At 32.0% G+C, this 26,911-nt stretch overlaps 1 protein-coding gene across 3 annotated transcripts in view; it reads left to right on the forward strand.

Moving 5' to 3' along the window:
* The window catches only part of FER (FER tyrosine kinase), a 414,242-nt gene that overhangs the window by 173,142 nt on the left and 214,189 nt on the right, over positions 1-26,911 (forward strand). For all 3 annotated transcript variants that reach the window (XM_008056755.2, XM_008056756.2, XM_021711703.1), the window contains 3 exons: positions 2,052-2,144; positions 10,683-10,886; positions 19,992-20,114. In XM_008056755.2, coding sequence (XP_008054946.1) covers positions 2,052-2,144; positions 10,683-10,886; positions 19,992-20,114 — 420 coding nt within the window. The remainder of the gene's footprint in view (positions 1-2,051; positions 2,145-10,682; positions 10,887-19,991; positions 20,115-26,911) is intronic.

Below are 26,911 nucleotides of genomic sequence, written 5' to 3' on the forward strand. Positions count from 1 at the left end.
TCACATTGGGACCATACTTGCTCTAGTATTTTAAGAACATTGACTTAGAGAAACCTAAGTTCACAGTAGAGGTGCCTGCTGCTTTCTTGCGAAGCTTTTACTACCAAACAGGTGAGGTTAGTTAGCACTTTCATCTCATCTTTCTGTCAGCGGTAGCAGCAGCAAGACTGCTACTTCTACAACCACACGAAGTGGGAAAAGATATTCACTAAAGGAATAAGAAAAAGGTAAATTGGGCTGGCAGTGGAATAACTATAGCTGCTGCAGTACTCTCCAATGTGTGTACTTTGCACCATCATAATATATTTCTTTATAAATTGAATTATAAAACAACTATATATATTTTACTTCCTACTATTTCATTTTCCATATCCTGACTGTACTTTTTACCTGACTTTAAAATTTTTTTCAGAAGACTTCTCAAGCACTAGAAATAGATTTAGTTAAAAAAGGGAAAACAAACAAACAAAAACACCCAAGTTAAAAGGGACATTCTTTAAAGAAAGATCATGATACTACTTTGGTACTTCAAGGCTATCTTTCCTTCAGCACTTCTTATGGTTCAGATATGGTGACTTTTATTTAGAGGTAAAATTGGAGCTACAGCTGGGATTTAAGCTGTAAGATACATGCTCACATTCCTAAGGTGACAATCATTTGTACCACCATAAAGATTTATTTTATAAAAGTAAACTATATTAAATACACATGTGCTTTTAAGGTGTCAATTTTTAGTTATTTGTAGTAATTTACTTGTGAGTACCCTTTGAGGAAGATTTATATTATTTTTTCCATTTTCTATGTGATCACATTGAAGTATAGATAGTGATTTACATGGGATTATAAGCAAGTTAGTAATGTGATGCTGAAAACAGAAGTTGAAATGATCTATTCTCTTAGAAGATTATTCTAAGTTTATTTAAAATTATCAATATGCATATGTTTGTAGAATAATCAGAACTATTATCACTCCAACTGTTAGAATGAAAAGTAAAGTGGAGTAGGCAAGTGGAGGGGTAAAAGTTGAATTTTAGAAACTGCAATGTATATAAGGTAGCATGTGACCAAAAATGTCCACACTTATTCTTTCAGAGATACACCCTAGGTCTTAGAGAGAAAGGAAACAAAAGATGTTATTTTTTACTTGCTTTAGTTGTTTTCTACTTGTAAAATTGGGCATCACTACTGATGGGAGACATATAGAAATATTGCACTTGACAGTAAGATGTCTTCTTCCTTTGTCTGCTGCTGATTAACAGTTGAAATGTAGTGAATTATTAAAGAATTCACCAGTGCTGCCATTATAAACCCTCACACGTGCTTTGCAATTATTATCCTTCTTACCTCCCAGTTCTCATTTTTGTTATTTTTTTTCTATCCTCTTTCCTACGCCTTCCACTTTTGTTTATAAAATGGATGTGAAGATTTGGAATTTTAGAAAAAAGTTTCTTTAGTTGTGGTATATAATATCCAGAAATAAACATTCATTAGCAAATAGCAGTCTGAATGGACTTTTCTTAGGGGTAGTTCTACCACTTCCTTCTTCTTAACGTTACCTCCTCCTCCTCATCATGATCATCATGACTGTCACCATCATCATGCAAATCTTTGGGAAACTTACTATGTACTTAAGTGAAATCCACTTTTAAAAAATATGTCCCTTTTGATTCTTCTCTTGTTTTTTTCCCCATTATTTTTTTCTTATTTGACAATTTCTTACAACTGTAGTGTTATCTGAAATATTCTATGTTAGACTAGTTCCTTATAGCTTGTATTTGTTTTTTATGCATGTTGCTTAATACTTGGTTTTCTGTGAATTTTCTTTGCATTTCTTGTTTTCTCTCTACATGAATTCTATGTAATTCCTATCAAGAAAAGTAAAATGCTATAGTCTTTATATGCTTTTGGTTGTTATCCTTAATGTCACGAAGTTTACATTTTATTTAGCTGGAAGAAATAATGGATAAGCTGTGTGTAAATACCTAAATATGTAAGTGTGTCTATTTTGAATAGTTCATTGTTACTGAAGGCTTGTTTCTTAATTCCTCCAGGAAAGAAAGGAGAGGCTATCCAAATTTGAGTCTATTCGTCATTCAATTGCTGGAATAATTAGGTCTCCAAAATCTGCACTGGGCTCTTCAGCAGTAAGTAGGATTCACTCTATGTGCTACTGAAAATGGTCATTGTCTAGCTTCTTTCTGATGTATTAGTAAATACACACACACACACACACACACACACACACACACACACATACCACACACACACGGTACCAAAAGTTGTATATACATTTTAAGTATGATGTTTGCTCAAAAGATGGCATTAATCAAATGAATGCTAGCATCACCATGCAACAAGCAGGATAGTAAAAAAAAAAAAAAAAGGGCAGAAACATGATTGAGTGAACATCACACTACACTTTGCTACTGTAATTTAATTCAACTTCAGAAAGTAATACTTAGATAACATCTCCTAAAATGTGTATACATTTTTGGCACCTGTATATGTATATGTATAAATTTGTACTTACAAATAGAAAGATAAGAGGGTAATTTAACTTTTTATGTACATATACTGTATCCATATAAGTGTATAGTAAAAACCCATGTAACATTGACATAGGGCAAAGAGAAATAAACTTGTATTACAGACTTTCTGTACCATATACAAAAAATTATGAGGAACATTTTATGTACTTTGGGCCCTTATTAGAAGAATAGTATAAACAAATTTTTTTCTAGTGGAACATGACATTTTAATAAGAGTTTACTGTATATTTTAAAATTATATCAAGTTTATATATTTATATTTTAAAGAACATGTTGATTATAAGAGTGAAGTCTATATAATAATTAATTATTGATGCTTACCTTTGGCTTGTGACAGTGGTGCATAGAATAATAGTTATTCCTAATACCAGTGGCCTGGCCAAGTAAGATGCACAGTGAACAGATACACAGAGGTATAATCTCTAAGATGTTAGGTATTCTGTTTATTTGGAGGAGTTTTTTCCCTCGAAATCACAGGTACTCCTGACAATCACTAACCTACTTTTGGTCCCTATGAATTTGCCTATTCTGGACATTTCACAGAAATAGAATCATACAAGGTGACCTTTTGTATCGAGTGTCTTTCACTTACAGTGCTTTCAAAGTTCATCCATGGTGCACCATGTCACTATAGTTCATTTCTTATTATAACTGAATAACATTCCATTGTATGGGTTTACTGCATATTGTTTATCTATATTAATCAACTGATGGAATTTGGGTTGTTTCTACTTTTTGGCTATTATGAATAGTGCTGCTGTGAACATTCATGTACACGTGTTTACATGAATATATGTTCCAGCTCTCTCAGGTATACACCAGGAAGTAGAATTTCTGTGTTATATGATAATTCTCTGTTTAAGATTTTGGGGAACTATCAAACTGTTTTCTACAGTGGTTATACTATTTTACATTCTGACCAGCAAGTTACGCATGTTTCCTTTTCTCTACATTGTTTTTATTTTCCATTTTTCAAATTATAAGCATTCTAGTGTAGTTTTTATTTACATTTCTCTACTGACTAATGCTGTTGAGCATTTTTTCATGTTCTTTTAATATGTTATATTTCATGTTCTTTTAATATGTTTTATCAGTTCCCAGCATGTGCTCTTCTTGTTAGAGTACTAAAGGAGTTAAATAACCTATCGTTGAGTATCTCAGGGCTCTGAGACCGGCTCCACATCTAGCATCTTTCAGTCTTCAGGAAGTTATAATTTTGCATTAAGAACTATTTCTCAGAGACTGTTTCTGAAGCCAAGGCCAGTGGTGTTAGGATTACCGCGTATTTTGAAAACCTACTGGAAATCACGAGGGTCCATTTCAATTGGAAACCTTTCAAACCATATTATATTTAATAAGATCTGATCCAATCATGTCAAGAATACTGTCTTTTCTCTAGGGCCATCTTTTTACCACAGAATTTCTATACTGAGTGGCTGAGCAAATTACTTGTTCCATCTTACAGCCACTTGTGAATACTGGTTGTATCACTTATATGTGGGGTGAATAATGCTCCTCTAATAGTAGTATTCTTTGAAAAATGTTCTTTGAAACAAGAACATTTGTCCAAATGATTTGTTCTTTAGATGTAAGATTTATTAAATTTTTGATACAAATGATTTGTTCTTTAGACATAAGATTTACTAAATTTTTTCAATTTCTGCCTTCCTTTAAGTATGATTTTTCATCATACTATTGATAGGCTTTTTAAAAATTTTATAATTACTTTGTGCTAGAGTTTAGAAAATAAGAATATTGGAAAAATAAACATGCTTCCCTTTATATAATATAACATAATAAATAAGATTTGCTTGTTTGTTTTTAGAAACTTATAATTCATCTTTGTTAAGTTGTACAACAGTTATGTTAGTATTACAGTGTTTGGCTTCCACCATTGGCATAGGAGGTAGTAGTTATTTTTCATGGATACCATAAACTAATATTTTTCTTCAAGTGTAGCAGAGCAGTTTTTTACTTTTTAAAAAATAAGTCATGTTATTAAAATCAGGTTAAATATTATACATTTTATGTATCAGTTGAACCTCAAACCCCACCATTATGCATTATGTCCCATAATGAATATTCATGTATATCCCATGAATCTAAAATAAAATTAAAAATTATATATTTAAACATTGTCTTCTATTATTCTTAATGTTTTCAGTTATTTTTTGCCCAGTCAATATGATATAAAAAGTGATTAACAGGGGGAAAATAAAGCTTTTTTGTATTATATCATAGTCATACTGAATTTTCCTATCATGTTTGGGAATGTTTCTTCTGACATGTTTTAGAAAATTAAATATTATTCTATGCATTGCAAATTTTGAATCACTTACATTATTATACACAATTTTCCAGAAGGGCTTATTGGGATTTATTTTCTATAATTTTTATTGTATGGGAGAAAATCTGCTCTTTTACATGTTTGCTCAAATGCTTAAAACAAATTAAATATATAGTGTCAGACTGATACAGTATTTTACACAGGCAATGATGTTTACCAACTTGATGATAAATGTTTAAATTTCCTGAAATATGATTGCATACTGACTCGTTGCAGTGATCTGGTAACAGTTTTAGTTGAAGTGAATGGTAGGAAATAAGCATTGAATATAGCTAATTGATGAGCATCCGTTCTCATTGATATGGTGACACTTTTATATATAAAATATATAAACTCAACAAAAATATTTGATATTGAAAAAATAAAACTGGAGCAAAAATGTAGTGAAGTGATGAGAGAACATGAATGAGAGTCATAGACACAATAGGAAAAAGTAAATGTGCAAAAATAATAAAGAGAGAAAGAATGTGAGTACTAATAAAGAAAAGTAAAGAAGGGAAGTAAAGAAGCCAAAAATAAAGATAAAATAAAGGAAAACCAGAAGGTATTGAAGGAAGCAGAAGTGTTAGAACAGAAAGGAAAGGTTTTGTGTGTGTGTGTGTGTGTGTGTGTGTGTGTGTGTGTGTGTGTGTGTGTGTATAATATCTATTTTGCTAAAGAGTGTCGTTTATCAGAGATCCAAGAAAGTGCACAAAAAGGCAATCCAGGAAATGGGAAGTTGCAAAAGAAAGTTAATATTTGAGTTTGGCTTTGTTGTCTATCTCTGTTTAATACAAGTTTTAGAAAGAATGGCATATGAATGCTAATCTGGATTAGCATGCAATTCTGAGAACAGTTGTATTATTAGCTAAAGACCAAATCAAAGTTCTAAGTACTATAGTATAAAAAAAAGTTAATTAAGAAATGGTTTCGTTGTGGAAAGTAAATATCACATAAAGTATCTTTGTTTTGGTTAATGATATCAGTACTTGAAAATATTACCAACTTGACTTTATTGCCAAAAACTAGAATTTGTAGAATTATAGGTAGTCCTTTAGTGCCAAAGACATAAACACTATTCTAAATAATTTTTATCCTGTTGTCTAGTCAAAGCAGAAATTATCCTAAGGATCAAATATCCAGAATATATTTTATTTTTCATTTTTTAAAAGAATTAACTCGTCTTATAGATTCTAATTATAACTATTTAGAAATTTAACAATAAAGAGTAGGGAAGAACATTATTTCTTATGTTTTAATTTTTTATTCACATGTAATAAATCTATATAAATTTAAAAAACACGTTGGTTCAACTATTAAACTTGAAGTGCTATAAAATATACTTTCATACCTAGGATTACATTTTATTTTACTGAAAATGATTTTTATTACCACCAGGTACATTCCAACTTGTTAGACCAGTATTTCCCATCTTTTGCAATCATTTGGTGATTCTCCTACTTTTAATTGTATGGCATTTGATTCCTCATCGTCTCCTAAAATTTCCCAGTGATACATAACTTTAAAATTAAATGGGTCTCGAGGAATTTTTGAAAATCGTTTTAAATTTTGTAGTTAATCTTGCTGGTAGATTTGGAATAATTTATTAAGTTAGACTATTAGATTAATAACTAGATTCATATAAAAATAGAAAAGAGAATTATAGAGAATATGCCCAGAGGAACTCAAATTATTCTACAAAAAAAGATACCTGTGCATGTATGTTTATTAAAGCACTATTCACAATAGCAAAAACATGGAGCCACCATGCCATCCATCAAAACTGGACTGGATTAAAAAATTGCTGTACATACACATGGTATAATATTACACAATCATAAAAAAGGACAAAATTATGGACTTTGCAGCAACTTGGATGGATTTGGAGTTTATCATACTCAGTGATCTATCACAGAAACAAAGAACTGAGTACCACACATTCTCGTTCATAAGTGAACCCTGAACATCTATCATAATATTACACGGGATGGGACAATTCCAGGGAATGGGGAGGGTCCATAACATCAATAAGGGTGCTTGATCCTAATTCAGGTGAAGTGAGCTCCAGTAGGAAACCAAAAACTTCACCTGTACCTAAACACTTACGGATGCAATCCTGACTTGTACCCCACGAATTTAAAATAAAATGAAAAAAATAGAAAAGAGAATTGAATATTATTTTTATGGCTATTAAAAATTCAGAATTTAGAAAAAGTTCGTATTGAAATTTTACTTAGTTTGTTCAAGGTCACTATGAGGTTTTCTTAGATATTTTCCATGTTGTTTCATTCTGGTCTTTTAAAAAATGGTTTATTTGGATGCTTAATTTTAATAGAATCCAAACAAGGCTGTTTTTAACTTTTTTTTTCCTCTCAAAGAGAAACTCATCTTGCTACTCAAATGTCTGAATAAAGGTATACAAATTATTATTACATACTTGAGAATTAGCCTGAATTAGGGTAAGGAGAAAGCATGACCTCTTTTTCTTTCCCCAAGAAAAACATATTTTCATTTTCTAGTACTGCTTCCTTGTTGCTTCTTCATTTAAACTAATCTTTTTATGTAATGAATCCTAGTATATTTTTGTTAGAATATTCTTTAGGAACAAGATCTGTGGAAAATAACTAAATAGTTGCAAATAACTAAATAGTTGCCCAGTCAGTCAGGAAAACTTGTCTTATTAAATGTAACTTATTAACTGTGTTCGATTAACTGTAACTTTAAAAAAGGAGGCTTCCCTTCCTACTCCCATATCCTTGACAACAATCTCAGATAATTTATCAGAGAAAAGAATTTTTCCCCACTGAGACTTAGAAGAATGGGATATTTGAGATTAAAACAAAACAAAACAAAAAAGACCCAACTCTCTTTCATTTGTGATGTCATTATGATGGGATCTTGGGATGCTGGATTTTGTAGCTGATATATCCTACATTCTATTGCTATAAAGCTTGCAAAATTGTATTGGAATTTCATTGAATTTATACTGATAAAAATATTCCTTCTAATTCTTTCAGAGAAGTCTTTGAAAGACCTGATGTACCCCTCATGGAATTTGTATGACTTTTCCCTGTATATGTGTGTGCATATGCATGTAACCACACATACATGGACAGTAAATTTAGCTTACATTTCATGACAGTATTGTCTAGGGGATGGAGAATAATAGACCTCTGAGCTTCCCTTCCTTCCCAGAAGAAACTAACAAGCCTGTGGAATTGGAGTGTAATATCTGAGATGACATTATAAGTTCTTTCCTGTTTACTTTAAAAAAAATACAAAATGAAATAAAACTCAGGTATTTTCTCAGGATAATTCCCCCCCAACACATTCCTCATCTTTAAATGCTTAAATGAATTTTCAGTTGGCTTAGCTGAGCTTAAACACTTTTCACCTTAATGAATTCTCCAGGCCCTGAATTCTCCTGGTTCTAAATAAATGCAAATTTGGAAGGATGGGTTGCATAGGACAAGAAATCAAGCCTAGGGCATCCTTGCTTGTTATGCTTTTTTTTACTTTGAAGACTTTTTTTAATCGAAAAAGATAAAAACAAGTCCTTTGCAAACATGCTACATTGAATTTTTATATTCATTAAGAACTTTTGAAAAAATAAGAACTTTTATCATTGATAATATTGGAAATATTTTTATTATAGAAAAAATTTTAGGGTTTAATGTAATTAGATACACTGATACAATTTTAGAGAATATTTGATTATTTTGATTAACTTTTTTCAAGAATTATAAGCTATTAGTATCAGTACACATAAAAAGTTAATTTTGCATGCATTATACATTTGGATTTTTTTTTTTTTTTTTTTTTTTTTGAGTTAGGTTCTCATTCTGTTGCCCAAGCTGGAGTGCAGTGGCACAATCACAGCTCACCATAGCTTCAGTCTCCTGGGCTTAGGCGATCCTTCCTCCTCAGTCTCCTGAGTAGCTGGGACTACAGGTGCATGAAACCACACCTGATTAATTTTTTTACTATGTAGAGATGATGTCTTGCTATGTTGCCCAGGCTGGTCTCGAACTCCTGGGCCCAGTCTCCCAAAGTGCTGGTATTAACAGACATGAGCCATTGCACCCAGCCTATGCATTTGTTTTTAAAGGCAATAATATTCTTTTACCTTGAATAATTGTGACTGATTCTTTAGATAATTTGTTCTTTAAACCCATTTTGGATACACATTAATTTTAAAAATAAAATATTGTCATAATTAGTACTAAAAGAAAAGGCTTATTTAGTTTACAAAAATTTCCATGTATAGTCAAAGCATGGATATATTTAAACATTTTAAAATTTCATAAGTGGAAGTAGTAAAATCAAAATGTGGGCTCTTCTTTGAGGTCTATTTGGAACTTTTCAAGACTTTTTTTTTTAACCACTAAAATGGGTTTTGGATCGTATCAAATAGAACTTTGATCATTTTTGAGCTTTTTCAGTGGTATAAAACAATGAGTACTATGTTATTACTATGAAGATAGAATACTTTGGGCCTACATAGCATTCAAAATAGCAGTCTATAAAAACCTCATATGTGAATATTTGCTATTTATGTTTTATTAATTCTGATACTCCCCGTTTATAAATTACTTTCTCATGAGCCATTGCACATATTTTATCTGAGAACCTTAAGAGTTAGTGCAAATTATTGTACCTTACCCATAAGGTATTGTTTCTATTTGAAACAGTTTAGTTCCTATGTATCATTAAGCACAATAACAGCATTTTCTCCTTGTAACCAGAAAACAAGTAATTCCATCTACCATCAGTTAACACATTTTAAGGAAATATAGATACCTCTGAATTACCTCTACAATTTGGTATTGATCAGCATTTGGCCTCCTAAAATAACAGATAATTTATTTTCTGCTATGCTCATGGTGTGTAACCATGAGACATATGCTTGTAATTGCATGTTTGTAGTTTTAATGATGCTGTTTCTCCATTGCTGTATCTGCAATTGCTGTATAGAAGCAGGACACAGCCATGTGGCAGAAGTAATGGTTAAAGAGGCTAGGGGAGTGAGGATCAGGACTGGAAGGTGCAACAGCAAGGCAGCATCAGATAAACTCTGAGATAGTGCTCCTGGAACATATGACACAGGCCACAGCCTATCTGATCAAGAGTTAATTACATAAAAAAAGAAATAACTCAGCTTTTAATTTAAATAAAGGGAGGTTTTGTGGTGAATTTCTTTGAAAATACCCATTTTTCTTCATAGTTACTCTGGTTGATAAATTTTAATGTACGGATTTATTTTATGATATGGTAAATATAACTCTAAATGCTAGTATTTTGTGTACCTATGCATGATAGAAAAACAAAGTAATGAAGCAATATGTATTTGTGCACCAGTATTCCAAGAGACATTTATTTAAATATAATGAAACTTTTAGATTCATTATATAACTTTTGTTTTCTTTTTTTATATTTTATTTTAGATATGGGGTTTAATTCAGGATTAGGTATACAAGTGAACATTGTACAGGCAAAGTTTGGGCCTCCCTTTGGTCCCCAGTTTACCTTGTTTGAGATTAGGTACCCTTATTGAGTCCCCAACTCCACCCCAGCAGTATTCCACTACTGCCAATCCCTTTCTTATGGTATTATGGTAAATGTTCAGGGTCCACTTATGAGTGAGAATATAAGGTACTCTGTTCTTTTTTCTGTGATAGATTACTGATTATTATAGACTCTAAATCTAGGAGAAACGTGTGAGAAGTATTTATAGTTGCTATGAATTTTACTAGAAAAAAATCACTGTTTTCTCTAATTTAGATTTTTTAAAAAAATATTTGTTTAAGCTTTCAGACATGATCTCCACCAGTGAGAAGCCCCTGGCAGAACAAGACTGGTACCATGGTGCAATTCCTAGAATAGAAGCACAAGAACTGTTAAAACAGCAAGGAGACTTCTTGGTGCGAGAAAGTCATGGGAAACCTGGTGAATATGTCCTTTCTGTATATTCTGATGGACACAGGAGACATTTTATCATACAATTTGTTGATGTACGTTCCCAGTTTAGTTTATATGTATATTTTCATGTAGTTCCTTGTGTATTAAAATGATGAATGGTTTGTGATGAATGCCTGTAACACTTGAAGTTTAGCACTTAAGTTTTTTTCTTAAATATAGTACTTCACAGTTTGGTAACATTAAATTCTATTAAAGGAATATGTATTTACAAACATTTTAGAATAAAAATAGTTTTTACAAATTTAAATTAAATTTAAATGATAACTGTTTAAAATATATTAAGTTAAATTTGAACATTAAAGCCATTTTAAATTAAAAATAAAAGTAATGTGATTATTGTACATTATTTTTATGGAGAACCTAAATTATTAAATATATACTTTTGAAATTGGACCTTGAAATTACTTTCAAAATGGTACCATGTGAGATTTTTAAAAAATATTTTATTGAATAGTGTTAATGGAATTTCTTAATGAATGGGACAGTTGTTTAGTTGGTTTTCTATCTCATTAAAGATTAAAGTTTTTTAAAATTTTTATATATAAGGTGTTGCTTATTGGCATTGACAAATAATAAATAGAAACTGATGAAGAATTTAAAAAATAATCTATTCACATTGCTTTTTCTAATGCTAATTTGTTTTTTGTAATTTAAGTATTGCTAAACTACTTTCTGTATCTGTTCCATCTTCTTTATTGAGCATAAAAAGATGAAGGGCAATTTCAAATTTTCAATTTTACTTGCTGAGAAATTGTTAATGTTTTTGATTAATATATATGTAGTTGTCCACTCCCATCATTTCAAGTGGCATACATTTTCTATATTGGTGTTCACAGGATTTCAGTTTCTGTCTAGGAACTAGTGTAATACCTATCAGAAAGATTTGGATAATCTTGGAGGACTGTAGGCTATAGGTATATGTGAGGGGCGTCCCCCAAAAAATCCAGAATTAATTTTTTGGAGGGCAGGCCCCTTGTAATACACAGGAATTTGTTCCTCTGGATCAAAAGGTCAACGAAAGTTTTTATCTGAAAGTATTGAGAAGGTTGCATCATGATTTGCAAAAGAAACGTCTGAGTTGTGGCAAACTGGTGATTGGTTTGTCCATAATGTCCATGCACCTGCCCATACCGCCCTGAGTGTTCATCAGTTTTTGACCAAAACCAGCATGACCTCTGTGCCCTACTCTCCCTATTCATCTCATCATGCCCCGAGTGACTTTTTTGTTTCCCTGGATGAAGAAAGGCCTCTAAGAGGAACATTTTGCCAATGTGGAAGAGGTGAAACAAAAAACTGCAGGAACTCTAAAAAGCATCAAAATTGAAGAATTCGAAAACTGTTTTGAGCACTGGAGAAAGCATCTCCATAAGTGTATTGCATCAAACAAAGAGTACTTTGAAGGTGATTGAAGTTTACACATGTAAGAATAAATACAATTTTTTGTAAAAAATTGTGGTTATTTGGGTCCTTTCTCAATGTACATATGAATATATATTTTTGAAGTAACATTCATATACCATAAAATTAATCATTTAAAAGTATTTGATTCAATGGTACTTAGTACATTTGCATCTAGTAAGTAAAGCTAGATGAAAATAGATGCCATTCAGAAGGGCTAAAATGAGTAAATTCTTTAAAATATATTTGCTATCATAATTTTCACACTATTTGTTAATTTTGCATAGTGTCAGACCTCAGCTTGATAATCATATTTTTCTACTTTCATATATCTAATATCCTGTTTTAGAAGCTATACTGTTTCCAATAGTATGTCACTCTTTATTTTCTTGGATATCTTTTAAAATTTGTTTGTACCTTTAGGTTATGGTTATAGATCATCTACCCATTGCATTTTGTGACCCTATTGACAATATTTATAGAATGGTATGAGAATTGTAGAAAGAAAGATTGTAGGTAAAGTATACACTAGTTAAATACAATTTATATGAATGTATTATTCTGTTTTCTAAGCTCTAAAAGTTACTGTTTTTGAAATATGTCATGCATTAAATAAGCCTGAAATATCTAGCTTATCATAACAACTAGTTTAACACGTAAGTATAGGAATTTAAATTAGCATTGTTAGAAACCAAAAGGAAAGGGTCAACTTGCAAGTTACACTTGTTTTTCATATTGCCATTTTGTCTTTAATGGCTAAAATGAACAGTATAGTATGTGCTAAAATAAGATGTTCCAAGTTCATATTTGAAGGTTTTATTTGGTTTCCTTCTGTCATTGAAATTTTTCAGATGTCTACATTAAAGATGAGAGCACGTGTTTTCAATAAATGCCTTAGGTTTTTTACTGCTTATTTTTGTTCTAATGAGCTTTCATTGTATAATGTCGAGCTCCTCAAGCAGTGGAAAACAGGAGCTTAAGGAGTTGTAGACAGTTTTGATTCTTTTGCATTTTGTACAGGTGAATTGTCCATGAAATAAGATTATCCTATTCATTTCCTCATATACCTGTTGCCTAGGAGAGGTCAGTAAATGGGGAAATTCATTAACGAGTTCCTATTATATTCCAGTGAAGGAATTTATATTATAGAAGCTGCACATAAATGAGGTGAAAAGTATCCTAAGAAAGGATGACATAAAGTAATATGAGATTTTAGAGAATGGAAAACTATCTAATAGTGGGTCAATGAAAAGAGCATTGAATTTAAAGTTAAAAGACTTGGGTTTCACGCCGCTCTGTCCTTTATGTGCTCTGTGGTTTAGGAAATAATGGAGGTAATATCAAGTTTTTGTGAGAAGCAGACCAGTGAATATGACCTTTGCAAGATAGGAAGTACTATGTAATTATTAGGCATTTTTACCATTATTTAATAACCTTATTTGAGAAAAAGATACAAATGTACTTTGTAAGAAATATCAATGTATTTGGAGGAGTTAATTGTAAAATTTATTTGTGGTTCCTATGTGATTTATTTATGAGATTTAAGTAATGATGAAAGTGTTATTTTAGAGTATGTATATTTAGGTTCAAGGTATTCTTTGCTGTGTTTAGCAACATTACTTCGGTCAGCTAGAATCTATGACACCGATTATTTTGGAAATGTATTTTTGTATGGATATCATAGTTACTTTTTGAACATGGTGTGAAACTATTTGCATCCCGTGAGCATTATAATTGATCAAGATGGACACAGATAAGTTCAGTTTTTATACTTTTTTTTACCACTCTAGCAGAGAATAGCTTATCTGTTGTTTGAGCTAGTTCAGGTAAGAAGAGCTGTACTTTTTACTGGACACTAAATATGGTAATTTTGCAAAACCAGTTCTATGAAGCATATCTGAGAGTTTCTGAATCTCAATATATTTCCAATGTTATTTTCTGACTTATTTCATAGTTACTAGCCTGTTCATAATGTTTCATGTAAATCAATATTCATAGTTTATACCTAAAGGAATTTTTTTTGTGTCATAATGTTGACTGATTTTTATAGATTCATATAGCTTTGTTCCATTTGATAAGTAAATACATAATCAAATCTTTGCTTTTGTATATGATAAAACAAAAATACACGTGACAAAACAAAAGTACTCTGGAAATAACTTTTTATGCTGTTATTAATAGGAAAATACCAATTCATATTTCTCTGATTTATTTATCTGATACTCATTTCCGAAACACCATTTTTGCAAAGTTTCATGTTACGCAACATAATGATGTGAAACAGCTTAAAATCTAGTAGGTATGACTATAGTAGAATTTGTGAACAAAGAAATAGCAAAGATGAAGAATTAGGATCAATTAATTGAGCCATGAAATCTAGATTAACATATGGTAATGAATTAAAAATAACAACATGATATTATTTTAAAATAAAACTTTAGGGGAAAATTCTCTATGTAATGGCATTTATTTATTTATTCAGGAAATACTTATAGAGTATTATGTGAGGCTCAGGGATATGGCCTAATAAAATAAAAATAACACAAAAGTGGAAGTTACAGTTGAGAATAATATGTGAATATAATGTGGAATTGGGTACTTCAGTGTATTATATCATTAATTCAACAAATATTTATTGGATAGCTGTCATGTGCTAAATTCCACTTTGAGGTGATGGATTTAGTTTCTGAATCTACAAGTAAGTTAGATTTACTTAGTTTTGTTGCCACAAACTCAGCTCTTTGAACCTTTTAAATTCATGCTGTGGGGTCTCAAGGGAGTGAGCAGAAGTCTGACACTTGTTTAGATAATAGCTAATTCCAAGTTTGTGGCCTTATCTTTGCATACTTAGGGTTATTTTATTTTGTTCTACTCCAACCATTCAAGGACTCAAAGGAAAGTAATAAGTACCTTGAAGTCAAAATGAAATGTTAAATCATTTTCTATATTCTTAACATACAATTAAAGACTTAGGATATTTCTTCTTATCAATAAAACAAAGGCATTTCAAAACCTTATTATTATTTTCCAGGAAATAATAATTGATTGAATACTATTTAAGGCCCAGGAATATAATGGTGGAGCTTACAGTCTAGGGGGGAGGCTCACAGTCATTCATAAATTACATAACACTACATATAATTATAAATTATAGTAAGTGCTGTAAAGGAAAGATACACAATGATACCAAAACTTTTAACAGGTAAACTTAAGGAAGTTAAGATGGAGCCAACATCTGAAGAATGGATAAAAGTTAACTAGGAAAAGCAATACCAAACCTTATTAATGTTAATCCTCTAACTTCCTAGCACTTTCTTTGTACTGGGTTTATTTAGTTATTTATAATTATCGGTGTGCCATTTTAATTTGAGAAAGTGAAAGTTTATGTTTTGTATTTTTATTTTGAGATATTTTTCCAAGAAGGAGTATTTTAGTCTTTTGGTTTTATTCAGCTTATTCATCTCAGCTTATTTTATTTTTCAGATTATTTTATTTTTTTCTTAAACCTGTTTCAAGCATATTATTTCAAATTATACATTCACTGAATCCTCTTCTCATTTTTGTGTTTTAATTCTGTTTTATCTGACTGCCTTTCATAATAATGTCCCAGGAAATGTGTATAGCAAGAAAATCTGATTCTGTTTTTTAGTTTTTCATCAGTATGCATGACTGATTCTTAAGTAACACAGTGTTAACTCATACAAATCCTAGATGTAGTAAATGTTAAAAAAAAGCAATATGTGCTCTTGGTAAAAATTTGTAAATAAGTGTTATGGAATGTATGCTTCATATTAACACCTTAAGGGTTCAATGTATATTCCTTCAGTATTTGGGGAATATATTCTAATCATATTTGTATAATTTTTATTTACAAAAATTGAGCCATACCACATTTTATATTTATACTTGTTTATTTAACTAAATATTACATAATATTTAAAGATGTAATACAAATGACAATCAGCAAATGATCTTTGTAGAGTTTATCCTATACTATCATTTTTATTACTTCTTTTGTAATTTATATAAGAGCATTAGTAACAAATTAAGAAAAGTCTTTTACTTAAAAGTTATTCTGGACCGGGCATGGTGACTCAGCCTGTACAGCACTTTGAGAGGCCTAGGCGAGAGGATTGCTTGAGCCTGGGGGTTTAAGACCAACCTGGGCAACTTGGTGAGACCTGGTCTCTACAATAAATCACACAAACTAGCCAGGCGTGGTGGTATGTGCCTTTAGTTCCAGCTACTTGGAAGACTGAGGTGGAAGGATTGCCTAAGACCAGCAGGTTGAGGCTGCGGTGGCCGTGAGCGTGCCACTGTATTCCAGCCTAGGCGACAAGAGTGACACTCCAACTAAAAAAAAAAAAAAGTCTGAATTCTCTCTGTTTGCTATATGCAAAACTTTAAAAGAATAAATGTATCTGTATGTAAATGCAAACGTAGGTCAGCTGAGTTAAAAGAAATTTATACGTACTTATACAAGGTCAAATGTAATATTATATAATATTTAGAATTTTGAGTGTATCAAGAAACAAGTCCTTAATAGTTTTAATGAATGCACTACTCTTGACCTTTTAGTTGCTTAGATGAACTTTATAAACAGACAGTCTTAGCTTCATTTTTATATCCATTACTGTAACTACTTCTTTAAGAAAGTGAGTTAATTGGTTTTGTACTAAGTTAGGACTCTCAGAACTTCACTGAGTCAGAGTGATTGCTTTAAAAATAAATTGAAAGCAGATATGTTCTTAAATTAAGAAAGGAAAACTGAAAATTTTTATTAATCAATATATTTTTAGAGACATATTAAAAATTTACATGAGACATTGTGACTGACTGTAAAAGGTGATGAAATTTTATTCTGTGTGAACTTCATCTTATTACCTCCCTTTTTAAGTCTTAAAAACTTGATGCATACTATTTGTATATTTTTATGGGGTAATGTGGTATTTTGTTATGTGCAGAGTATGTAATGATCAAGTCAGGGTATTTGGGGTGTTCATCACCTTGAGTATTTATCATTTCTATGTGTCGTAAACTTTTTAAGTTCTTCTCTTCTAGCTATTTTGAAATATCCAATACATGTTGTTAACTATAGCCACCCTACTCTGCTATTAAACATTAGAACTTATTCCTTCTATCTAACCAGATGTTTTTAAACATCAACCAACCTCTTTTCTTGTTCCTCCTCCTTGCCTCCCAGCACACCCATCCCAGACCTTGGTAACTATCATTCTCTACTTACATGAGATCAACTTTTTTTTTTAGCTCCCACATTAGTGAGAACTTGTGATACTTGTTTTTCTGTGCCTGGCTTATTTCACTTAACATAATGACCTCCAATTCAATTCATGTTGCTGCAAATGATAGGATTTTATTCTTTTTTAGGGTTGATTAATATTTTATTATGCCACATTTTCTGTATCTGTTCATTTATTGATGGACACTTAGGTTGCATACTTATCTTTGATATTGTGAATAGTGCTGCAATAAACATGGGAGTGCAAGTATCCCTTTGATATACTGCTTTCCTTTCCTTTAAATATATACCCAGTAGTGGTATTTACGCTAAATCATATGGCAGTCTTGTTTTTAGTTTTTTGAGAAATCTTCATATTGTTTTCCATAATGGCTATGATAATCTATAATTTAATCAACATGTATCAGATTTCCCTTTTCTCCACATACTTACCAAAATGTTATTTTTTGTCTTTTTAATAATTATTATTCTAACTTGGGTAAGATGATATCTTACTGTGGTTTTGATTTGCAGTTCCCTCATGATTAGTGATATTGAGCATTTCTTGTATAGCTATTTATCATTTGTGTGTCTTCTTTTGAGAAATGTCTATTTATGTCTATTCATTAAGTATTTACTTTATTTATTTATTTATTTTTGCACTGGAGTCTCACTCTGTTGCCTAGACTGGAGTGCAGTGGCACGCTAACGGCCACTGCAGCCTTGACCTGCTGGACTCAGGGGATCCTTCTGCCTCAGCCTTCAAAGTAGCTAGAACTACAGGCATGTGCCACCATGCCCAGCTAATTTTTTGATTTATTGTAGAGATGAGGTATTGCCAAGTTGCCCGGGCGGGTCTTGAACCCCTGGGCTCAGGCAGTCCTCTCGCCTTGGTCTCCCAAAGCGCTGAGATTACAGGCTTGATCCGAGGTGAGAGAATTGCCTGAGCCCACAGGTTTGAGACTGGCCTGGGCAACTTGGCGAGATGTCATCTCTATAATAACTCAAACAATTAGCTGGGTGCCTATAGCTCCAGCTACTTGGAAGACTGAGGTGAAAGAATCGCCTGAACCCAGGGGGCAGACATTGGGGTGACCATGAGCATGTTATTGCACTCCAGCTTGGGTGTTGCAGTGAGACGCCAACTCAAAAAAAAAAAAATGCCTTCTAGGATAACTGATTTCTTTATAGATAGTAATTTTTTTTTAGAAAATGTAATTTATACTTAAATGTTTTTTGAACTTTTTTTCATATATCCAATTTGGAATTAGTTTTGTAATCCATAGTTTATTATTTTTATGGCAATTTAATAATTGAATGTGTTACCAGTAAATGTACCACATATTGAACAAAGTGACTTACAAATTAATACTTAGTTAAGCCTTACACTTCTTTGGAGAAAAGGTCCAAATAATATCTGTTCCACCAGTGAATAAACCGAGATACTGAGAGATCTTGCTCAGTGTATGACACATCTGGAAATATAATAATATCTTCAGCATGAAATATTCTTAAGCATCAGTGTTAATACTATCATAACGGTCTGGATACTATGTACAAAAGGTTGTTAGGCAATTTGTTAGCAACTGCCCTGAATTGGCTCTAACACTAACTGCCTTGAGTTGAATTATACTCTATGTTAAGTGTTAAACTAATGCTTTGTGTTTTCTTACTTGATGAAACAAATTCACTTAAAACATATACAAATTAAATGTCTGTTAATTAAATCTTATGTTATAGAAAAGGAGCTTTGAGGTTTTTAACTTTTTACTGAGAAGGTGATCTTCAAGTAATGCAAACAATATCCAAGTTTAGATTTCGTTTTAAAAGTTCTTATTAACAGAGTTTTCTTAAAATGGATACACCCATGTCTGTGTCTGTACATAACTCCCGTGTATGTACAGGAGAGCTCTTCGTGAACAGATGGTGGCCTTTATTACACTGCACTGAAAAGGATGGCCAGTGGATATTTTTTATGTTAGATGGTTTGCTATCAGTTCATCCATATGATATTCTAAAAAGATTGAAATATGGAGAAGGAAAAAGGGTTTGGGGAAAATGCTACTTACCTTGTGATATGAAATAAAAAAGTATTAAGATTTAAGCATGTTGATATCTACAGATTTGTCACTGATGCATTTTTATTGTTCCTTAACTCAGCTGTATCCCTATGCTCTGATTTCTGTGGTTATCATTTTAGCAAAATGTATTTCAGGTCTGTTTGTTTGTTTGTCAAACAATTTGAATTAGATTTAATCATCATGAAAATTAATTTCTCTGTCAAAAGATAGATTTTTAAAACATGTTGGAGTTTTATTTATCTATTTTTATTTTTTAATCATCTTAACCTTTTTTAATTGTATAGTTTAGTAGTGTTAAGTATATTCATGTGGTATTGCAACAGTAATTTTTCTTAAATGGAACTTAATTTATCTGTGAGTGTAGACTTTCTGAAGTAATGTCTTTTTATTGATTCTACCTTATTGCTCTCTCTCTCTAGAATCTGTATCGATTTGAGGGCACTGGATTTTCAAACATCCCTCAACTTATAGATCATCACTATACAACAAAACAGGTCATCACTAAGAAATCAGGTGTAGTTCTGCTGAATCCTATTCCTAAGGTAGGTGCATATATAGTTTTTTAAAATAATGTGTGGTGAGTTAACATTTGTCACCATAAATAAAGTTCTTAGATGGTTAATGAGTAGTTCAGAAACAAAAAGGTTTTGTGATTACCACTTGTACTAATACAGTTGAAGAATGGAAATTCCTTAAATTGTATTAAGATGGGCTATCTTTTTATTCAGTATTTGATAGGATACAAATGGCCTGTTTTTTGTTTTTCTTTCTTTTTTCCAGAAAGACTTGAGGTTTTTTTAAAATCCTTTATAAGGTTTGTATTTTTAAAAGTTCAGGTTATAAAAGACCCTGGTGCAGAAGTCAAAGAACATGTTTAGCAGTTAGGAATAAATTAGAATTTTAATTTTTAAGGTTAGGTTTACAATGTATTATAAGATAGTAGAGCTTTTTAAAACTACTCTTCACAAAAGCAGTTACATCATAACTTCCCTATGAGAGACAGGTAGCTGGATAAGAGACTATTTTAGGTCATTTTTACCTGTGAGTTCTATCTCAGAACATGTTACTTTCATGTGCTTTAATAGATTTGTCAGGTAATGCATGGAAATGAGGAAGTCTTGTATTATTAAGGTAAAACCTTTGGGTCTTACACCAAAGTGGAACAGTGGAACTGACTTAGTTTCTGAGCACTTCTGATGTTTCAGGAATTGGGCTGGGGTTAGCAAGAGTCCTTTGCATTTGGGTATGTCTAATATGAAGAACACTTTAAAATAAGAAAGCCATAACACTTGGTAGGTTCATATTTGTTGATTTGATTTGATACTTCTAGATAGGCTTTTAATTTGAAGTAGGTGCCGGTCCCAAGAATGCTAGTACATAATACAGATTTAGTTAATTGGAAATTCAAAAAAATTTTTATGTTTTCCTTTGTTAATCTAGAAAATAATGTGCAAATTCTTACTTTTATTACATTACTAAGTCTTCACTTAGGGGCTGAGCTTTAATATTTATCTCACAGAAGATTTTGACAGCTACATAATATTCTAATTCTCTGGATAAGGAATTGTCTTTCTCTCCAACCCCAAACACTGTAGTTGATTATGTCATGATTTGATAGCCCTAGTTATGAAAATAAATATATACTGTAATCCATAGAATAAAGAGCCATATATGATTACTTTATAAGGTAGAAATTTAAAATTTATCTATTAACCTGATCTAAAGTACTCATTTGAAATACACATATCATTATCTCAGTTTGTTGTAAATATTGTTATATACTGGATTTAAGGAATCATGCTATTCTTTTAAAAGCAGAGGTTGTGAAAGTTAGATAATTTTCAATTATGAATATAGAACAAATTAATATGGATTTTGTTACATTGCTATTATCTGTTTCATATCTTCCTTTCAATTATTTGTACTCTTATAATTTAATCTATCTCTTGATTTAATTTGTGTAAGAAGTTAATGTCTTTGACCATATAATGTGTGATAAAATATCTAATTTCCATCTAGCTAGGCTTCATTTTGAGGATACATAAAGAATTCCACTTTGGTCTCAGTATAATTTCTATTTCCCATTTATTTCTTTTCTCATTTATTTCTGCTCTTCCTAATGAAAATACAGGTTTGTCATCATAATGCCTAACTGGAGGACACAGTGACCAAAGTAGTCTCTTGTCTTCATATTATTATGCATATTCACTCAGAGGTACAGGCAACTAGACACAGATAAATTATTTAACTTTCTCATGGTAATAAAACTAGTGGGTGACCGAGCCACCCATTCCTCACCCTGGTTTTTCCTACACTGTCTCCTAAAGCCTGTATAAACATGTGGATGATGGAAGGTATTCTTGTAAATGAACTATTAATCATCAATTAGCATCTTTTTTATATTAGCAAACACACTGGACATTTACATGGCTTGTTCTTTACTTAATTCAGTTTCTGCTCAGATGTCACTTCCTTAGAGAGACCTTCTGACTACCACATATAAAATAACACATCATGCCCTTTTGCTCCTCCTTCTTCTTAATTTCTCTTTATCATGGTCATGTTTACCTTACATGAGGTATTTTTAATCATCTGTCTCCCTCAAGTGAAATGTGGTTTCCATAAGGCCAGAATTTCATTTAACAATTAGTGCCACTGTATCCCCAGTATCTCAAAGAGTGCTGGTTCAAAGTAGGTGTTCAATAAATATTTGTTGAAGGATTGGATTTCAAGGAGCCAGGCAATTGTGGACCTTTTTATATGCATTATCTCATTTAACCCTCACATATTCCTATGAAATAAGAATTGTTATTAACTTCATATAATATTATTGTTGCTCTTAGCCCCATACAATATTATGAATGAAGAGCTGAAGCTTGAATTGCAATGACTTGGCCAAGGTAACACACTGATAGAAGCAGAGCTGAGATTTGAGTCCATGTTCTACACCACTATCTATTTGTCTAGATTGTCGCGTCTAGACTTTAGAGTCTAGAATAAACTAAACTCTGAATGTGAGTTTAAGGAAAATTCTTAAATGATTCTATGAAATGCTAAATTGAAAAAGACTTTAACATATCAAAAACTGTAAGTCCCTATTATAAAAGGAAAATCATTAAATAGTAGTATTGGGTAGGCAGATTTTTTTTTTTTTTTTTTTTTTTGAGTTGGAGTCTCACTCTGTCGCCTAGGCTGGAGGGCAGTGGCACACTCATGGTCACCACAGCCTTGACCTGTTGGGCTCAGGCGATCCTTCCATCTCAGCCTTCCAAGTTGCTGGAACTACAGGCATGCGCCATCATGCCCAGCTAACTTTTCATGATTTATTGTAGAGATGAGGTGTCACCAAGTTGCCCAGACTGGTCTCGAACCCATGAGCTCAGGCAGTTCTCTCACCTCGGCCTCCCAAGGTGCTGGGATTATAGGCATGGGCCACTGCACCCGGCCCAGAACCAGAATTTGAGGTAAAGTATAGAGCTTGGTAAAATATATTTAAGAAAAATATCTAGTTTACATTTAACATTTAAATGGCACTTTGAGAGTTATTTGCTTTATTAAATTTAATATTTCTTCAGACTTAGCTGTTTTTAAGAAATAAATCTTTCTGAATGGATATTAAAGCAAAAACCTTTTCATGATTAAATGTAGTTCCATTAAGCAGAGAGACGTTAATTTGAACCTTTGACAACAGCTTAAATCAAGTAATTGTGGCTTTTTTTTTTTTTTTTTAAGTCAGAATTGCCAGAGTATCAGAGGCAAATTTTTGAGAGGAGGGTAAATCTCTCAGTGGTTGAAACTACTCACTTGTCATAGGGAGACAGATTCATCCAACACCATCCATGACCATCAGACACTGCAAAGAACAGCTCATAAAAGAGGAAAACTGTACTTTAAATTAGGTGTCCTGCTCACATTTTTAGTTTTAGATAAGTTAAAGACTATTTATTTTACCTTATAATTATTAATATAACTTGTCTCTTCCAATATTACTATTTAATGATTTTCATATAGTTTTTGATTATTTGAAGTCTTTTTAATTTGACATTTTATGAAATTAAGGAGGTTTTCTGTTTCTTAAATCTGCAACTACTTTCTTTAGTTGATTAAGATATATCGGGTAATTTTAAAAAATAATTTGTTTTAAAATTTTTAAATAATTTGAATTTTTAGTAAAGAGAAGGATAAAAAAATATATCTGATTAGTATTCATTTAGTAAATATTTACTTAGTACTCACTCTGCTGAGCAGTGTTCTATATTATTCTAGAGTGCTTTGAAAATGGAAAGACTAGACTAGAATAGACTGAAGGCAGGGTTTGCATTGTGTGTGTGTGTGTGTGTGTGTGTGTGTGTGTGTGTGTGTGTGTGTGTGTGTGTAGAGAGAGACCGTGCTACTATTTTAAATATGATCAATGTATCCTTCCTCATGAATTTTTGGCAGAGATGCGAATCAAAACAAGTAGCTGTCTATGTGGTATTTGCAGAGGCAATAGTAAAAGCATTTAACTGTTAGTATAGCATGAGTACCAACCTATCAGAATAGGTACCAACATATTAGAATAGATGCCAACTATAAATAACTGGAAGAGTGAAGCAGGTGTTTGCTGGCTTGGAATTCTCTGTGTGTATACAGGGAAGGATGTTTCTTGATGTTATGAGCAACTACAGAGGCTAGTATGGCAGAGGTATAGTGGCTAAAGGGGAAAGTGATGGTAAATGAGCACAGGTTTGGGTTAATTAATTGTAATGTATATTGTCATATAAGGTCAGTCGTTTATTGTATAATTTAAGAAATTCACTTCATTTGAGTAGAAACTCAGTATTCAATTTTATAAGCTTTCATAGTGAGTATTTTAAAAACTAAAGATTTATGTTTAATAGTGGTAATGCATTTCCTTTTCATAGTAATATGGCTATCCATATGTTAGAATAAATCCCATGTTTTTAATTTATAAGGACTTTTCCCCCAGTAATATTAGTTTTGAGGGCATATAACTAGTTGTGCTTTTACATTTAATCTTCTAATGCTGTCATTTGTATAGCCTTTTTAAAAAGTGCTGTGTGTTTAAAATTTGAAAAGAGATGAGTGATTTTTTTTTTTTTTTAGTTCTGGAAATTAGATAATTAAATACCATATCAAATTATATTTCTAATTGTGGAAACGCACAGTTTGGGGAAAAAAAATTCTGAACTGGAATACCCACTGTTAAGATTTCTATTTAATTGGCTCTTTTAGATCAATTAATTAGGCCTACTGAGAGTAGAAAAGTACAAAAAAGTTACAAAATGTTCTCCTTAGGAAACTTATCAGAGATATACAAATCTCTATGTGGGCCTTGGATTTGAGCAAAGAGAATCCAATTTTAAATTCCAGTTTTAAATATTACCAGCCATGCCATCTTAGGCAAGCCAGCCTCCTAATTTCATCTGTGGCCTACGGTAACCCCACTTGTTGTAAATATTATGTGAGAAAATTTCTGTTGGAAGCTGTAAAATTCCATATATTTTCTTGGTTTAAGACTTTTTTCACTGGACAGATAAATTAGAGCGGAAGGCAAATTTGGAGAATTTTAAATTGTGATGGAAGAAAAAAAATTATTTAGTACTTTTGAGAACATTCTACCTCTATTATTTTGTTAAATATTTTCAACAACTGTGAACTGAATATTAATATTATCCCCATTGTTAGGTGAGGAAACCCAGATATTATATTTTATTCCAAATTACATTTATTGTAAATTTCAGAGTTCTTATCTGAAACTGATTCTGTTCTATTCATCTTCTTTTATTATAACTTCAGATAGCATAAATTATATCTATACTATCTTAGTAATGCCAATAGTTTGACAATTTTTACCATATTCCTATATTCTAGTACTGTATGTAACAGTGAACCTGACATTTATGGTTCCATCCCTCATGAAATCCCTCTAGCTCAGATTATATGTAGCATTTTGTATCAAGGGAAACAAAGGGTGATATTTAAATATTTAGCCTTCATTTAAGATAGTCTGAGGAGTCAAATTAAGACTGGACTTTAGGCTTGATCTACCTCTAATATAAAAGAATGCTACCATGGTACATGTGACATCTAGACTGATTTTTAGGTGCTTAAAAATCTCATCCTTTACCAGCAGATATTTTGAGCAGAAAGCAGTGCTAGTTTCAAGGAATTAGTAGACCTTGGAGACCACTGATATAAGTGATCCCTCAAAGGTATTATACCATAATCTTACCACAAACTTTCTTAAATATCATGATGTTTTTAGTCAAAGAAACCAGAGGAGTCACGTATTCAGTACAGTTTTGTACATTTCTTACCTTCCTTATTAATATTTGAAGGATGATGGAAATAAGCAGAGTGTTTTAAAAGAAAAAGTTATTGCAGTTTTTAGATGCATATTCAAAGTCATGAGTTGATATTTACAGCACAAACATTGCCTGATATGTGTAATTTCATCATTTTAAAGTATTTATTATACCTTCTGTATGCATGGACTTTGGAAAGCATGTAGAAATGTAGGACAAAATATATAAGATTTTTTATATGAACATGGTTACATAACAGTATTTTCTAGTTTCTTGTTGGAAATAATAGAATAGTAGCACAGAGAACAACAACAAAAAGAGAAATTTACAAACTATATTTTCATGAAACTAGAAGCCAAGTATTATCCACAGACTACAAAGTAGATCATAAGAGCCAAAAGCACCTTCAGTTGTGCAGAGATCATGTAGCACAAAGTTGAAAGAAGATGTGATCAAAGAACCAAGCTGCAATAGATCTCACCAAGCTCCCTGAAAAATACCTGCTGAAAGTTAATAATCCACCCTAAAGTTCTAAGGCAACATTTCTTGCTTGTAACAATAGATGTGGGAAACAGATGAAGAGGGTAAACATTTATGTAATATTTTAATAATACAGCTAAAACTGCACTTGGAGAAAAATTCAGAGCCCCAAGTACTTATAAGTAAAACAAAAAGAAAGAAATAAATTAATTAAGCATCCAACTAGAAAAAAATTAAAAGAACACAGAAGAGAAGTAGTAAAGATAAAAACATAAAGGAATAGCCGGGCTCGGTGGCTCAGCCTGTAATCCCGCACTTTGGGAAGCTGAGGTGAATGGATTGCCTGAGCCCGCGGGTTCGAGACCCGCCTGGGCATCTTGGCGAGACCTCATCTCTACAATAAATCAAAAATAAGCCGGGTGTGGTAGCGCGCACCTAAGTTCCAGCTACTTGGAAGGCTGAGGCGGAAGGATCGTCAGAGCCCCGCAGGTCGAGGCTGCGGTGGCCGGGAGCGGCCGCTGCACTCCAGTCTGGGCGGCGGAATGAGACTC

This window comes from Carlito syrichta, unplaced genomic scaffold (genome assembly GCF_000164805.1).
Source record: "Carlito syrichta isolate Samal-C Ts95f unplaced genomic scaffold, Tarsius_syrichta-2.0.1 Scaffold302457, whole genome shotgun sequence".
NCBI lineage: Eukaryota > Metazoa > Chordata > Mammalia > Primates > Tarsiidae > Carlito > Carlito syrichta.